Source organism: Hippopotamus amphibius, chromosome 11 (assembly GCF_030028045.1).
Source record: "Hippopotamus amphibius kiboko isolate mHipAmp2 chromosome 11, mHipAmp2.hap2, whole genome shotgun sequence".
Lineage (NCBI taxonomy): Eukaryota > Metazoa > Chordata > Mammalia > Artiodactyla > Hippopotamidae > Hippopotamus > Hippopotamus amphibius.
In genome coordinates, this window is record NC_080196.1 from 29,524,750 (window position 1) to 29,542,724 (window position 17,975).

The following is a 17,975-nucleotide window of genomic DNA, read 5'->3' on the forward strand; positions in this document are numbered from 1 at the left end:
TGACAGGATACCATGGAAAAGAATATAAAGGAATGGGACCCAGGCAAATGTGACACAATAAGAAGACAATGTAGAGGTACTAACTCCTTATATATTTTTATCTATTCTGAAGAAAATGATTTTGCTACCCTAAATTTCCAAGGCTGAAAGGGGGTAATCCCGAAGGAGGCTACTCGTGAAGTTGAGAGTGTTTTTTGAGAATTTTAATTCCTTTAGCCTGTTCTTATCAATGAAGTCATTCAGAATTTACCCACTTCCCTCGAATGGCTGCAATTTCAAGCACCACGGGCATCTCAGCACACAATACCTGAGTCTTGAGATAATAAACAGTAGGTCTCAGCGGAATAGGGAGAGGCTTCAATTTGAATGTGGTCACATGGGAGGATACTGTTTACCATTTTTACGTCTCACAAAGTCAACATCAGACGCAGAGATAAGTTAGGGCATTCTTTATTTGAAGATGTTAGTTTAAGGAATACAATTGGTAGTTGGTAGCTGAAAGTGACTAGAGAAATTGTTTTATAGGACAATTACTGGATGTCAAAGGAAGAGTGTTTTTGATCTCGGTATACTGATAACTTAAAAAAAAAATGTTACTGAGGGCAACATATACCCGTGCAATGGTCCTAAGGAGCCTACATAAATCTACTCCTATTATTTGAGGAAAATGGATTTTAAAAATGAACAGAAGTTATTTATAGAACAGAAAATGTTATAGCTACAAAGCACAGTATCAGAGAAAACCTTAAAAAGTCAGGGTTCAAGTTATTTATGGACTCGGAGGGACACATAAATGTCTTCCCAAGCTTAAAGTACATGTACCCAAGTGCATCCAGAACAGAAACTTGTATTCTTTTTTCAAAGTTCTTTGCTCTCTATAAAACATCCGAACTAATTAGAATAGGGAAAAATAGTCGAAAAGGCAAAATATATCTTTTCCAGGAAAATTGCTTTGGATGAAGGTAATGTGAAAGACGTTCATCAAGCTAAGCTGACCTTTTGACTCTGAGATTAAAAGGAAAAAAGGAAAAGAAGAGGGAAAAAAGAGGTTACTAATATAAGATAAATTTAAGGGGATTTTCTTCTAGAAATCCAACTGAACACATCTATAATACATATTACCACTATACTTACAGAAATAGATTGATTTGTACATTGCTGTAATAGGATCTACTCATTAGCTTCAGTACCCCCTTCTATTTGTATCTTATCAGTGAATTCCTGAGAAGTCAAAATTATTTTTTTTTTTCACTTCCTAGCTCTATCACTTACCATTTGAGTGATCTTAAAACAAAGTTTACTTAGCTTCCTTTGCTGCGGGGTATACAGGATGGGAATAATGATTGCTACGGATTTTAATACCCATAAGGTTGTTATTAGGATTAAACATTGGTATAAATGCATGTATATGTGTAATGGTTTTAGAATAGTGCCTGGCATATAGCACATATCAATAAATATGGACACTAAGCCAACCGAAATAATTTAAATATTAGTTTTGACAGGTGCACCTGCATTCGTTTTTGGTAAATAGAGAATGCCAAGAAATTCTATCCAACCAAATGAAAGAAAGTAAATCCCTTACTTTTAGGTTGCTGGGCAGGTGTCTCATATTTAAGCAAAACCTGTTTGTTAAACATATGCCCAAAGGAAAGTTGGAGAATGGAAGAACCCATGTAAAATAAGGACTTAAATGATTGACAGTACTGTGTTTCTGTAACATATCTGCACAGGCTGCCTCCCCCTCAAATTACACCACTTGCTCTCCTTCCTTCAGCAGCATTATTGGGGACCCATTTTCTTGTATGTTCAGCAACATTCCCTTTCAGCCTTTTTAAAATCTTTTCCAGTCTGATAGGCGAAAGAGTTTCGTTGTTTTAATTTGCATTTACTTGATTAAGGGTGAAAATCTTTCAAGTACTTATTGACCATTTATGTATCTTCCCCTGAGAATTGCCCATTTTCCTACTGGTATTTATTTGTTACTGGCATTTCAGAACTCTTTATGAATAAAGATGTTATTTGTTTTATATGTTATAGATATTTTTCTGTCTGTGCTGTCTTTGGCTTGTTTTTTTTTTAACTTTATTTTTAAAAGTTCAAAGTCTTATGTAATGATCTACTGATTTTTTTCTTTATGGTTTTATCTTTGTTTATATGCATAATACAGGCGTATCTCAGAGATACTGCAGGTTCAGTTCCAGATCACAATAAAGCAAATTTTGTAACAATTTTTTGGCTTCACAGTGAATATACAAGTTTCATTTACAATATACTGTAGTCTATTAAGTGTACAACAGTATTATATCTTAGAAAACAATATACATACCTTAATTTAAAAAATAAAGGCATTGGACAAATGGCACCAATAGACCTGCTCGATGCAGGGTTGCCACAAACCTTCAATTTGTAAAAAACACAGTATCTGCAAAATGCAATAAAGTGAAGTACTACAAAATGAGTATGTCTGTCGGGCTTTACCTACACTGACATCAGTTATTCATTTATAAATTCTTTTCAGTTTCCATTTTTCTATTTAATTTTATTTTGAACCTATTCTGTCATAAAGTAGGAATATTTACTACCACCCCTCCACCCCCACCCCCGGTACGGTTAGCTAGTTTTCCCAAGACCACTTACTGAATGATATATTTTCTCTACATTTTATTTGGTATTCTATCTTTATTACAGGCTACATTTTTACACCATATATCCTCCATTCCAAACTATTTATCTTTAGGATTTAAAGTTTCTGGCATTGGCACTTATCAGTCACTGGAGACGTGTATCATAGTTGGCATGGCTTGTGTAAATGAGAATTTAAACAGATGAGAATACTACATTAAGAGGATGACCATCTGCATTACTGGGACCTTGTGCAGTTGAATTTCAATTTTATTTGGATCTGTAATTAGCTCTTATATTCTTCACAAAGAGTATACCAAAATTCAGCCTTTGAAGAAAATATTGTATGTGTTACCTGCTACCTGCCTGAAGATACTGTAGCTCTCTCAAAATTAGATCACATATTTTTCAAAGCTGCAAGGGGGCAGTATGACCAGTTTATGCAAGGTAGAGAATTACCCCTCAGCAACAACGCTAAGTCGGAATTCCTGTTGACTTTCAATCATCTGTTAAACAGATGTTCTGAGAGAAACGGCAGGCTTAATGTAACTCTTTCATCCCCACCAAAAGCTATTCTAAACATCATGATTAATGATAAAAGTGAGTTGGGGCGCTACTTGTCACTCTGAAAACACAAGCCTGTAAGTTTCCAAGCGAAGGGTTTTTAAATTTTAAGACATTCTGTAAAATCTTTTTCTTTTAAATGCTTTGCCTGCCACGTAGCAGTCCAAACCATATACAATAATGTTCTTTTTAAATGCTGCACTACAGGTTTCCTTTCTTGAAGACTTTCTTTCCCTTAAAATACATTAGTGTCTTCCTCGACCATTATTTTCTAAGAGGATACTGCTTTCGACCCTTTCGCTCGGTGGCCCGAGGTTCCCCATGATGTGCGGTCTCCCTCGCTGCAGTAAGCACTAAAGCCAACTTGTTTAACTGAAGCTGCCTTCCTGGTGGTCTCAGCCTGGAGGGCATTAACAGAATTATGGCACCTTCTAAATTAATTGACAAAACATTTTAGGTTCCACAGAAAAGTAACTAAATTACAGTTATTTTATTTTACAAACAGATAAAAGCAACCCAGTCAATATACTGTGGTTGGTTAAAAATGATTTTTAATATATTTAAGTTATAATTTCTTCACATGTATATACTTATTATCGCAATGAGAAAAGATTTAGAAAGGGATTTTTTGCTTGGTGTTTGTTTTAAGGGAATAAATGAACGTGGGTTCGTTATTTTATGAAATACAGGTATGCGCAGATGAGAGTAGAAAATAAATATTCAACATCTATTCACTAACCTAACCAAGGAAATGAAGTGTTCATGCTACCTCTAAAGTTAAATACACCTGGCAAATTTTAATTATGCCACAAAAAATCTAGGGAGTTATGTAAGAGTAAAGGCATTTGGGGATTTCGGGAGTTTCACGTGATCAGACAGAAAATGCAAGTCATCAGCTAAAAAACAATACTGATAGCAAACACTTACATTTTTATGTGCTGGGCACTATAAACACCTTACATATACTAAGTTATAGTATCATATTTCCTCTGCACTAACCAATAAATGAGCTCTATTCAGGCATTATAAACCATCAGATTGTGGCTGTTCTCATTTTATGGTTTTAGGCAAATAACTGGAAATACAGCAACATAAATGTGAGTTCCTAGATGTGGGAATTCATAAAAACAGAGTTTTCAAGGCCCACGTTAGATCTGTAGAGGTTAATGGTAGATCTATAGAGGTTAATTTTAAAGTGCATGTTATGAGATAAATCCTGAAGAAGCCTCAGCCCTGGCAATACCACATAGGATAACATTTTTACAAACTCATAAACATTAAATTAATATGGAACAATCTACAAACCAAAACCAAAACCAAACAAAACTCTTTAAGAGGCATCCAGTCTTTTATAGACTTCTTCAATGAAAGTTAACATGTTCTTCATCTGGGATGAATTATGGAGAACATCCAAGTCTTTCAGAAGAGCATTCTGGTTTGGAATTAGCGTCAAAATTTCCTTCTGTGGGCATAACAGAATAATCCATTTTTTAAACTTTATTTTTTACTGATATATAACTGACCTTAACATTATATTAGCTTCAGGCATATACCATAACGATCTGATGTGTATACATTACAAAATGATCACCACAGTAAATCCAGTTAACATTCACCACCAAACACAGTTACAAAATCTTTTTCTATTGTGATGAGAACTTTCAGATCTACTCTGTGAGCAATTTCCAAATATACAATACAATATTAACTCTAATCACCACACTATACATTACCTCCCCATGACTTATTTATAAATAACTGGAAGCCTGTACCTTTTAACCACCTTTACCCATATAATTAGTTTTTAACCTTTCATTATGAAAAATGTTGTATGTATGTTATTTAGATAGAATGGTATGATAAACCTCATATAATCATCACTCAACTTCAATTAGCAACTCATTGCCATTCCTCTTTAAATCAATACTATTCTGTTTTCCCTCTGCCCTTTCCCATTCCTCTTACCCTAAGTCGATTTTAGATAGGGAAATTTTGTTACTTTTTGAGAAAACATCAAGACTTTCTACTACCGTAAACACTTACACTATAATACCTACGGGGGTCCTTTGAAAAAAGATAAGCTACCAGTGTGCTGTCTACTACAAATAGGACATAGTACTATTTTAGGAAAAGCTACGTGCATTATTAGAAGCATAAACAAAAGCAACTGTCAGAATTTACTTTCAGAAATCTATCCTACAGCCATGACTACACAAATGTGTAATGATATATGACCTAGCATTATCTGTACTAGCAAAAATTATTTATTTTATTAAGTTTCACAAATTATTATATTATGGCACATCCATGCCATGGAATGTCATACAGCTATTGACAAGAATGAGATATTCACGCGGTACTGTCAAATGTGAAAAACAATTTTGCCTTACAGTTTATACCATGGGTTTCATTTGTTAAACAAAAAATGGAATAGCATATAATGTTTTTACATATATGCAATTCATAACAGGTGATGCAGTTACTATGGTAAATTGGTACTTACCTGAAGTAGGGGTGCTTTGAGACTCTTCTGAGAAAGTTCGGGAAGAGAGATTACCTCAGTATCTATTTGAAACATCTAAAGTAGAAAAAGAATGCTACATATTATTTCATAAAGCTAGATTATTACAAAAGGCTTATTTCTTTTATTACACCCAAAAGCTGTGTGGGTAGACTGTAATCATAAAAATTATATCCAGATTCTAGAAGTACTTTTTTTTAAACAATTACCTGTTTTACCTTCTTTTCCTCTTCTTCCACCTCACTTGTTAGAACATGAACTTTGCTCTTTAGGCTGTGAATATTCCCGGTCATTGACTCTATGGTCTCTACTATTTTATCTGTTTCTTCCTGCATCAGAAAGAGAAAGCTAATGTTTTAAATTAAATATACTATTAAATGAAACCCAAACAGATATTAATATACATACACATATTTTGAAAACACCTTATATACTGAAACAATTCTGGAAGAAACGGGTAATTTTCATTTTTCTTCCAAAAAACAGACTCCCTAGAAATTGATTTACCAATGTGATAAAGTGTTATAAGGAAACTTAATTTCACTGGAATAAAGATAGATATACATGAACCTTGCCTCAAAAACTTACCAAAGCTGCTCGTATCAGAGATCCTGGAAGACCTGTGTGAATCTAGCAGAGCCCAGGGACTGATGGCAGCAAGTACAGGAGCATTCCTTAAGCAGCATGTACCAGAAGAGAAACTTTAACTTTAATTTAGGAACATCCGAGTGCTATTTTCATTTGCCAAAAAAAGCAATGCTGAACATTAGGGCAGAGATAGTAATAGAAAATGAATGCCTGTTTCTCACATAAAAAGAAAATATAACTTGCGAGGGAAGACAAAGACAAAATAAGAAATGAATGAAATGAGTATGGGGATACCAGGGGTGTACTTGATCGCATGCCACACAAAGTTAGCCAGCTTCTAGGTTTCTAAATGGTATCAAGTACTGCAGTGCTTTCAAATCTAGTCCTAGCAACAGCCAACGACAGCACTGCCCCTGGGGATCTGGGAACAAGTAAACAAACCTCAGAGAAGTGATACAGAAATAATAATTCTTAAATCCTGATGAGCAATATGGTTGACACTTACATCTACATCATTCTCCAAATACTGGAAGCAGAACTGTTACTGTTAACTATAGTCATCTTCCTCAACAAATATATTATGGCTTCCAGTAACCATTAAAAAGGGTACGCAGAGGCCTGCAACTGTCCACGGGCTGTGTTTGATCAGTTCAAGAGCTATGAATGGTTTTTACATTTCTAAAGGATGGTTAAAAAACAAAACAAAAGACTATGCAGCAAAGACCATACATGGCTCACAAAAAGGAAAATGTTTATCATCTGGCCCTCACAGGCCAGAATAGTGCACTGATCTCTGAGTATCCAAGACTTCGGGTCTGTGAGCTCCACTTATTAGACCAAATGAGGTCCATTCATGGGTTTCTGGCATTAAGACTTAAGACATATCTTTCAGTGGGCCACCATTCAACACACTACAGAAGGGAGTGAATAACAGCACTGAATGAAGCAGAGTTAATGGAACAAGAACTAAACTTTTTCATTATAATTTAAAAAATTAATTTTGTTCCATTGCTTTGGTTATCTTCTTTGGGTATTCATACCATATCCATGCTGTCTCTTTTTTGCCAAACTTTTGTTCTGTTTATTTGCTTTGGTGCTCCTTCTCATTTAGTCTGCATTACTAAAAGCTTTTTTTCTTTTAGCTCTAATTTTTGCCTGAATTCCATAACTTCATTTTTTAGTATTTCTAATATTTATGACTTTTTTCATACCTTCTATTCTTTTTCTAAATTTCAGCTCGCTTGAGAAATTAGGTTAGCATTCATCAGTTCTGTGAACATGTATTTTTGGCATGTTTTTGTTGTCTGTAGGAGTGTTATTTTTTTGTCCTTATTCTAATATTTTCTTATGCAAACTCTGATTGTGAGATCCAGAGAGATCAAAAACTATGCCCCAGCAGGTCCTATACCATCTTCTTGGTATTTCTGTAAGACTTTGTTCACCACTGCCTTTCCCTAGCGCCATCAAGTGAGAGTTCAATGAATGTGTCCTTGTTGAATGAACACAACTTCTCTCACTGGGAACAGATACAGGCTTTGGAAAGTCGCCACCAGCAAATAACTCTAGGCTGCAGTGGGAAAAAGCCATTCTAAGTAAGGCACATTGGAGAAAACTAATAGACAGATAAAATCTACAAAGTCTTAGTTCAAAGAGTCTTATGCCAATGAAGAACTCTCATGCCCAAAATGCTAACAGTGCTTCCACTGAGTAGCTGACTGTCAAGCAAACATTAGACTGTTGTGATGTTATTAGAAATATACATTTGGTTTTCATCCCTGATTCCTGGCACAGAGTTTCCAAGTCCTTGGCATTTTCTGAATGACTGACGTGGGAGGAACACTTTTGGTTATTCATAATAAGCCCCTTTCAACCATATCTGAGTTTATGCTAATGAATAACTCATAGAGGATAGAGGCTGGTTGCCAGAGCAACCAAAATCCTGTGATTAGAGGGTTGGAACTTTCAGCCTGGATCCTTAATCTCTGAGAAGGGGAGAGGACCTGGAGATTTAGTTAATAATAGATATGCCTACGTGCTGAGGCTTCCATTAAAAACTCTAAATTACTGTATTCAGACAGCTTCCAGGCTGGTGAACACATGGAGGTGCTTGAAGAGGCATGGGAGTTCCGTGCCCCTTCCCATATACCTTGCCCTATGCATCTCTTCCCTCTGGCTGTTGCTGAGTTGTATCCTTCACAATAAACTTGTAATAGTAAATAAAGTGCTTTCCTGAGTTCTCTGAGCTGTTCTAGCAAATTATCAAACTGGAGGAGGAGGTCACGGGAAGCCCTGATTTATCCTTGGTTGGTCAGAACTAAAGGAGGCTTGGACTTGCATTAGTATCTGAAGTGGGGGGCAGTTTTGTGGGACTAAGCCCTTAACCTGTGGGTTCTGTGCTAACTCCAGGCAGTTAGTGTTAAGAGTTGAATTAAATTGTAGGACACCCAGCTGGTTTCCACAGAGAACTGGAGATCTGCTTGGTAGGAAAACCCCACAAATTTGGTGTCTGAAGTGTTGTGAGTATAGAAAAACAGTTTTTTCCATTTAAGTCTATTTACACTTTTGGTGCATGGAGATCCAGTTTAGGTGTAAGATAGAAATGCTTTCCGGTATTATAAAAAATCACACTATCATTTGCTGTCTCTGATCAAAGACTATTTACTACCTCTGATTTAACACTGCATGCAAATATTAAATGTTAAAATAGTATTTACCATTATTATACTTTAAAACCTTTAAAAATAACCTTTAAAAAAAGTCAAACTCATAGAATCAGAGAGTAGGAAAGTGTGCTGGGGGTGGGGGGGAGTAGGGAGAAGTTGGTAAAAGGATACAAACTTTCAGCTAAAATGAATAAGGTCTGCCGATCTAATGTAAAACATGGTGATTATAACTGATACTATATAATTGAAATCTGTATTATATAAATGAAAGAGAGTAGAACTTAAATGTTCTTACCAAAAAAAAAAAAAAGTGAGGTGATGGGGGGATTCCTTTCACAATGTATAGATATATTAAATAACAATGATGTACACTTTAAATATCTTTCAATTTTGTCATTTATATCTCAAAGCTGAAATTTAAAAAATAACCTATATTAATGTTACCCAACTGTTGATTAAGTGGGGGAGCTAGCGTCGGTACGGAAAATATACTCTTACAAAGTAGTAACATTCAGATGAAAGTTAAATACAATCTCACACAATGAAGAAAGTGAGGCAACCACTAAAAACTACCACTCTATAAATTTACAATATATGTAGATCTGTTGTTCACAAATAAATCCTTCCGTTGTTATTCTCAATCATATGGAAAAACTGGAATGACCTATTTGCGAATCCTGAGTTATTAGAAATCGTTGGGGATGTGTTCCTTGCTTAAATTACTACAACCCTGTATTTACTAACAAAGTTTAACTTATTATTTTACAAAGCTGAATTGCTAACAAAGACCATATCTACAAACTACTTTGAAATGATAAAGGGATATATGGTCCAATCTGTTTTAGTTTTTATAACTATTTAATAAGCCGCTTAAGGTTGCTTTTCTTAATTGTTCAAGTTATCTGCTAATTAAGCCTGCAGGTTATCATGACAGCTAATATTATCTCCCACTATCTTCTACAGAATAATGATTAAGAATCATATGCCCTGAGATCAGACTAATAGGTTTGTACCACAACTATGAGCAGTTTGTCTAAGTTTCAGCTAGAAATGCCAATACGTCTCTTTTTCACACTTGTAAAATGTGAAATATAGCACAGGCCTCTTTAAGTCATTAAGGGCTATAACTGTAAAGTGCTTAGAACAGTGACTAGAATGTAGAAGGCCCTCATTACACGCTATTTATAATGACTGTAACAATAATGATGCTGAATGTGTTCTTCTAGCCAATAAAGCAGCATATGTAAGACGGAAAAACCAATATAATATGTTTTGAAATTCTACAGAATATAGAATCTGATAATCAAAAATACTAAGATAGTTCAGTTCTATTTAAGGTCTGATAAAAAAAGAAGACTGCTACTTCATTACAAATACATTAGAAATAGTCTTCACTTTAGAGGCGCAAAGTTCAGGCAAAGTTTTTGCTTTGTTAAAAAAAAAAGTTAATGAAAAACCTGGTCCAAGATCTAGTATTTGTTATTTGAAGAATATCACAATACTTTAAAAAAATGTTTGGTCTTTTCCCCCTCTAATGATGAACTCCCTGTTCAAACTTCATACCTGCAACAATGCCAGACCCTCTTCATTAGCTGTATGCTGTGCCCTTTCCATTTTCAGTAGACTTGACACACGAGTTAAATCTTGCAGCTTTTTGGGAGGGACTTTCAGGGTTTCACACAGTTGCAGCAATCTTACGGAGAGAATAAAAACATAACTGTTGATTTTTGAGTACCGTTAGTATCATTTTTGTTTCTTGTTGTTTTGAAATACTGTCGTCCTCTTTTTTTCTTCCCTCATACTCCCAAGGGCTATAATGTTCTTAACCATTTCTTTACGCATAACTATATTACCTTTTCTTCAGGAAGTTCAGATGATACTGAATTTTTTCATTTTCTCTAATACTGTCACTCAAAATTGCACTGGAAGAGAAAAAATAGGGATTGAATACATATTAGTTTGAAACATGACTAATATAATCTGTTTACTTTTTCTCTCTCATTTCTTTTAAGCGCCCCTTTTTTTTACTAGTCAGGCACAATCAATCACTTTTTCTTTTATGTTAAATACATTAAAGCAGAGGAGTAATCTAAGTTCTTTTTATCATTATATTGTTGTAATTAATTTATATGCCTGCCTCTTCTCATGGATTTCAGCTCCGTGATGGCAGAATCCTATCTCTGTATTCCTTCTAGCACGTTAGCTTCCATATAGTGTCAATTTAAGCTAACTTCTTCCTAAAGTATCCCTCAACAGAAAAAGTTATAAGCTTACAGATAGCAGATCAGGCCACAGAGATTTCATTTTTATTGCACTGATGAAATTCCAAGTTTCTGAAATTAATAAAGACCTTTTTTTGCTGATGGCTAAGGGCATTAAATAAATCTTGCAAAAGAGAAAAACACCCTATCACCATAAAACAGATAATAATTTTTAAAAGGATACTGTCTATAGGAAACCAAAAAGCAGAAATAAAAAGAGTGAAATGGAAAAAAATTTCATACTCACATTATTAATGATTCCATCATAGTTTGCAAATGCTCTCTGCTACTCTTGGAAAGAGGTTGCCAGGTTTTTCTCTTGTGGGATGCAATCTTTACCTGTTTTAGATTAGTATGCTTTGTTTGTCCTGTCACTGGTGAAAGAAGAGACTCTGGTTTTTCCAGAAGTTTGTGTTTTTACTTAGAAAGTGATTCAAATATAAATTTATCTAAAAGAGCTAATGGAATTATGAGAACCCACATTTAAAAGCTGTATAAACTGTTTAATTTCCTTTTTATTGCATGGCCATAACATGCCAGGTGTTGAATATGAATATGCTATTATGTTAACTGAAATACCATTAAGTGATATTGGGGATACAAAGTCAAGACAGTCTTAAATGAAGAACCAAGCTACAACTATTAGGATTCAACATAAAAGTCTGGTTCTCAGAATGACCTGAATTCAAGGGCTTCATTGAGAAGACCAGAAAATGATTTCTGCCAAATGCTGGACAGCAACTGAAACAAAGAGATTAACTAAACCAGTGTCTACGAGGTTGTTGATATTATTCTACTTATAAGAAATAAAGGAAATAAAACAAAGAAATGAACAGATAAAGAAATAAACAAAGACTAACTCACATGAAGATTAGTCTGGAGAGAAGGGAGATTAAATATTATAATTACAGGTATACAAAGCATTACAAAAGAAAAAGTACTGTGCGTTATAGAAGTATAAAACCAGAGGACCTAACTTGGTCTTGGGTGAGGAGAGGTAGAAAATTCTTCCATGACAAAGTGATGTTTAAGTAAAGATGACTACTCCAAACTAATTTACTCCAAATAAACTTAGTGGCTCCAATCTAATCTAAACAGTGGTGGCAGAACATGAAGTATATCTGTCTTAAGGAGAATTCAATAAGGGTGTCTATATATTACAGATCAGTAATAATTCAGACTGCAGTACACTTTGAATTTCTCTAGTTCCTTTCAATTTAGAACCCTACACAGTATTTTGCTAGAGGTGGTAAGTGAAATTTCAGTTGACCAAAAGAACTGACTAACCAGTACTACTCATTTTTGCAAAAATGAGAATGTAACTGTTTATTACTAGCTTTTACTTATGCAGAACTCATAAACAAGATGCTGAGAATTTTTTCATAAATATATATAGCTTGAGAAAGACAGGTTAAATAAGTAAGACATAGAAAAGAAATACCTTCAGAAGACAGATGTTTTGGATGATTTTTATTTTTTTTCCCTGTGTTTCTAACCTAGAGGGAAAAACACATGCGCATACAAATGGAATTAAACTTTAGATAAAAAGATACGGCTTTTGCAATAGATTTGTCACGTATGTTGGAGACAGTTCATATACCTTCTGGCAAGACGGGGAAAAAAAACTATATTGTTACTTCTACAGGAAAAGGGTGTGTATTTATCACAAGCAGAGGATATGCTAAAGCAACTCCTAGACAATGGTGATAACATATAACAGAATTTCATATGGTGTCAAAGGATGTTTTAAAGAAATCATTACCCGCTTTGCCTGTGAAATAGTGTTACATACTTTTTCTGCAAAGTATATAGGCATTGCCTAATACAGTGTAAATCAGAGAAAAAATTTTGATTATTTCTTTTATAAGAGGGGGGCAAAATTATGGTAGGAAGAAGCTAACTCCTTCCCAACTAATTTTTCTCTACGTTAATAAAAATCTCCTCCACCAATTGACAGATTCTCTTGTCTTTTAACATATGAATGTCATAGAATCTGTACACTTTATTCCTAGTCTTCTCATTTAAACACCTTAGCAATGCCCCTTAGCGCCTCTTCCCCAGAGAATTCTCTGATCATTAGCTTTAGAAATCAAAGTAAACAATTTTCATCTGAGAACTTTTACAAATCATGTTGCAGCAGCTCCCAAATAACAATGTATGTGGAATCTGAATTACTATAATTTGTAGTAAAGCTGACCTTTAGTCTTCACATACTCCTTTACAGAGAACAGATGATATTTCTAATTAGAGTCCTGAATGATAAACTGGATATTTTCATTACCTCTTTCTTTGATAGCTCTGCTTCTTCATCACCAATTCTTCTTTTTGGATTTCTTTTTAACTGTTGAGAACTTTTCTTGAAAGCATTTGCTTTGCTAGACATCTTGATTTAAACAGAACAATTATAACAGTGCTTCAAAATATCTGTAAAGACGAAAAGGGCACAGAAAAAGCTTAAGACTTGTTTTACTAAAAATATTTTGTTATAAAAAAAAAAGACTACCTATAAATGTTCCATATTTGTCTTTAAAAAAATCAGAATGCAAGTTTTGGGATAGTATTGTGTTTTTAAAGCATTTAAACATATTTTAAAACAAATAACATTGGTTCTCACTAAAGATATCTAATTCAATTTCATTCAAAACATTTCTTCCATTCATATGGCATTAAAAAAACATATGGAAACGATTTTACATCTCTTACTTTATACTCCTCCATACAATAACATTATCTCCATGTTTAAATCCAAGAAAATGGAAATAAGTTCTGAATTGTTTTGCTCTGGTCACAGATAACGTCAGTTCGAAGAGTAACATTCAGGTCTTCTTACTTTAGGCCTAATGGATTTATCATTCAACTTACGCTGAAGATGGAAGGAGATAATTTTTAGGATTATAACAAGAATCTATGTTTTGGAGATTCATGTGGTAAATTCACCCATAAGGATTTAAGCTATAACTTTTTCTGGGTTATGTGCATTTCAACAAGGGCACAGAAGTATACTGATTACACTGTCTTCTCACACATCACAACACAGGCACAAGAGTGTGGATGGGGACGTCAATGACAAAATTTAGAATAATTCCTTTTCCCCATTTAATAGTTCTTTATCATCAAACTCATTTCTGCTAAAAGAAACAGAGAGATAAAATATTTATTCCTACATTAAACCATAAGGGGTGGATACCTCAGAAGTTAGGGACAAGTTAGGTACAGTACATGTGGACACACACATACAAATACATGTGGTGTGTACATTATATATATATATACATTTATAGACACATACAGTTAGATATACAGATAAATCAGTTATCATTTCTTTTCTAAAAATTCACAGTTAATTATATTAATACAGCTTAAATACATATGCAGATGTAGAGACAGACAATAAAGTGGGTATTCTGGACAAATCGATTTCCCTCAAATTTTAGAAGGAAAAGTTCAAGATTTTTTTTTTCCCTGTAAAACAAAAACAGTGGGAAAGAACTATTTGGAAGATCATAAACTATACTTGGGGACTACATGTTGGATCAGTTACAAAAAGCAGTGGAAGCAAAAATACACTTTACCCTGCTCTTGAACAATGAGGCACCTTATTCTATACCCCGTCTCCTTTGTTCCATTCCTGAAATATCTAGTTCTCTCAACCTGACATCCATACCCTTACACCTCTCTTAGTTACAAACCAATCTATACGAGAGTTTCACCTGTGGACCTCTCCTGGAAGGGCTGCCATGTACAGAAATTCAGGTTGCTCACTGAAGAAGCGTATCCAGGTAAGGGAACTGAGGGCTGAGATTTAGCCCTCATTCCATTTAGGAGACTAAAAATGGTGCAAATTCCTTCTCACTCCTATTATTGAGAGGTAAAGTCTAAGTCCCCTTGTCTTAAATCTTGCAGACTCTGCAGCTGCTTGAGCAGTGGAATATGGTGGAAATGATTCTGTACCGGATTACTGGCTCAACTATGAAATGACTAGCAGTAGCCACTTTCCCTTGTTTGGAATACTTGCTCTTGAAACCCAGCTAGCACCCTATGAGGAAAGTCATCATGGAGAAAAACTGAAGACCCAGCTGTACTCCCAACCGATAGCCAGCACCACCTTGCACTATATTCTAGCATGTCCCTGAGCCAATATGCTGCAGCTGACACGGTAGGGAAAAATCATGAGTCAACCCTACCCAGCTGTTTGCAATCCCAAATTTTGGAACAAAATAAGCAATTTTTTTTAATTAAAAAAAAAATCCTTCCATAATACCCACCGTATAACATCCATACTCTTTACCATGACATTTACAATCCTTAGCAATCTAGCCCTGCCAAGCTCTTCATACCTCTCCTGCTACTCCTCAACTGAATCTCCTGCTCCAGCTAGACTGGATTTCTGGAACGCATCTGAGTAATGCACAGACTCTACCTGAGCTGCTCTCTCCTGTCTGTGCCCACCTTCCTCTCAGATCAAGAGCCATCTGTTTCTGAAAGCCTTCCTAACCACTCCATCTCAGCACTCTCTAAAAGTCTGTGGGCTGTTATGCTCTCTCATTTGGCACTTATTTATAGTTTAGTTGTGTTAATCAGTTTTCTTGATATTCTTTATTCAATAACACGTAATTCAGTGCTACTCCAAATCTGATTTACAAACTGTCTCTTATGTTTCTTAAGCATAGAAATTAAAAGTATTCATTTAGAAACTTTTATAGCAATTTGATGACAAATTGTATGTATGTTAGATCTGGTCAAAAAATAATTGGCTTCACTTTTTGTTTTTAAGTTTATTTTTTCTTGTAATTCATTAAAAAAAAACTTTCTTTTTTAGAGAAGTCTTAGGTTTGCAGAAGGTACAAAAGTATATTCGAGTACATTCCCCCCCCCCGCCCCCACCTTCCCTACTATCAACACCCCACACCAGGGTGGTATATTTGCCACAATCCATGAATCTACCTTGACACATCATATCACCCAAAGTAAAGTCTATGGTTTACATTAAGGCTCATTCTTGGTGATGTACATTCCATGGGTTTGACTAGTTATTCCGTTTATTTTTTTTATTGTATTTTACAAAAGTATCAGTTGTGACTGATTAAAAATTAAAAAAAAAAACAAAACAACACAAAACTGGTCATACCACAGACAGTTTGAAAAGCTCTGTTTTCATTGATACCTACTCGAGGCAATAAGCCATAGTGCAAAAAGCTTCCCCACCGCAGCACTATTAACATTTTGGATGGGATAATTCTTTGTTGTGGGGGCTGTCCTGGGCACTGTGGGATGTTTAGCAGCATTCTTCATCTCTACCACTCCATGCCAGTAGCTCCTCCCACTACTCCAAGTTGTGACAACCAAAACCGTCTCCAGACATTATCAAATGTCCCCTGGGGCAAAACTGCCCCAGGTTGAGAACCACTGCCAAGAACCAGCCAGGGATGAGGACAAACTGCCCCGGTTCCAAATCCTGGCTCTGTCGTTTAACTAGGTGTATAGCCTTGGAGAAGTAAATTTGCTCATTTTCCTCACTGGTAAAAGTATCAACATCAAAGGCTTTTGTAGAGCTAAAATTTTGTACAGGGACATAGTAAGAACCCAATAAATAAAATAATTTTCTATTACTATTGGGCTAGTCGTAGCCCAATAGAAAAGAGTAAACTTTGGCCTGTTTTGGATCTGCAGGAAACCACAGGCAATGGTAAGAGGTAGAGACAATATGAAAACACTTCCAATATATGTTCAATTATACACAATGTGATGAATGTTATGAAACATGAATGAATATCTCAAATTGGTGTGGGCATGGGGGGGGCATACACGGTATTCAGAGAAAAAAGTAATATTTGAATTACATTCAGAAATATTTAGCCAGAAGGAAGGGGAGGGAAAAAAGCCCGCTGAGAGGACAGCTTAAAAGAAACTGGTCTGTTCAGAGACAGGAAAAATTCAGAGGCTTTGACGTGCACAGGAGGAATGGACAGAAAAAAGACTGGGACCGTAGTCTGCAGCCGGACTAAACACTGCAGTAAAGAATGTATTCTTTACCCTGTGGGAAACAGGGAAGCATTCTAGGTTGTCTTGTTTTCTTTGCCAGCTTGCTGAAACTCGTGGAAACCACCACGCTAGACCTCTATGTGGGCACAACAGGTGAGCACGACGTCTGGCAAAATTGCAAATACACAATGTTTACCTCCGGACAAACGACGTCTCGGGGTAGCGACGCTGCCGACCGCAGTTTCCTTAAGACTCAAAGGCACTCATCACTAAGGCTGCACTTCGCCCCACGACTGACTGCAGGAGATTAAGCAAGGGGAACAAGGACGAACATGATTCGGGGAAAGGAGGGAGGAGCCATGCGTGGCTTCACTCCCTCCTTGCTAATCAAATAGTACTTTTTCCATCTCTGGCTCCGAAGGGGGCACATCTGTTCGAATCTCCCTCCTCTTGGAAAATCACCTCAAGCTTCTCAAACACAAGTCGCCGAGTTTGCCACCAACGCGTCGGACACAAAACTCACCCCCCAAAGTGGAGCCACCGGCGGGGAAAGCGCTTTTCACTACTCACCAAAGACGCGTCTTGAATCCTTCCAGGAGCCGCGCTCAGAGAAATTCGCGCCCAAACCATCCAAAGCCGCGGAGACCCGGAAGTGAACGGGTAGAAACAAGAAACGCCTGTGGAGAGAGGGGGGCATCTAGCCACGCCCCCCAACATCATCAGGAGCGCGCCCGCGAGGACGCAAGGCGATTGGCTGGGAAGAGGGCGGTG

At 35.9% G+C, this 17,975-nt stretch overlaps 1 protein-coding gene across 4 annotated transcripts; it reads right to left on the reverse strand.

The window, feature by feature from the left end:
- Positions 1 to 230: 230 nt before the first annotated feature.
- On the reverse strand, positions 231 to 17,880 carry CENPQ (centromere protein Q). Of its 4 annotated transcripts, XM_057700208.1 has the most exons (11): positions 17,775 to 17,880; positions 17,401 to 17,501; positions 13,926 to 14,085; positions 13,504 to 13,646; positions 12,664 to 12,718; positions 11,470 to 11,596; positions 10,815 to 10,883; positions 10,525 to 10,654; positions 5,920 to 6,039; positions 5,693 to 5,767; positions 231 to 4,651 (listed from the first exon to the last, which is right to left on the reverse strand). In XM_057700208.1, exons 4-11 carry the CDS (start codon positions 13,603 to 13,605, stop codon positions 4,520 to 4,522), a joined length of 810 nt encoding a protein of 269 aa, XP_057556191.1. In that variant the 5' UTR covers positions 13,606 to 13,646; positions 13,926 to 14,085; positions 17,401 to 17,501; positions 17,775 to 17,880; the 3' UTR covers positions 231 to 4,519. The 4 variants fall into 4 exon arrangements, with proteins under 4 accessions (XP_057556191.1, XP_057556189.1, XP_057556192.1 ...); XM_057700206.1 differs by lacking the exon at positions 13,926 to 14,085; XM_057700209.1 differs by lacking the exon at positions 17,401 to 17,501 and having other exon boundaries at positions 17,775 to 17,845.
- Between the last annotated feature and the right edge of the window lie 95 nt (positions 17,881 to 17,975).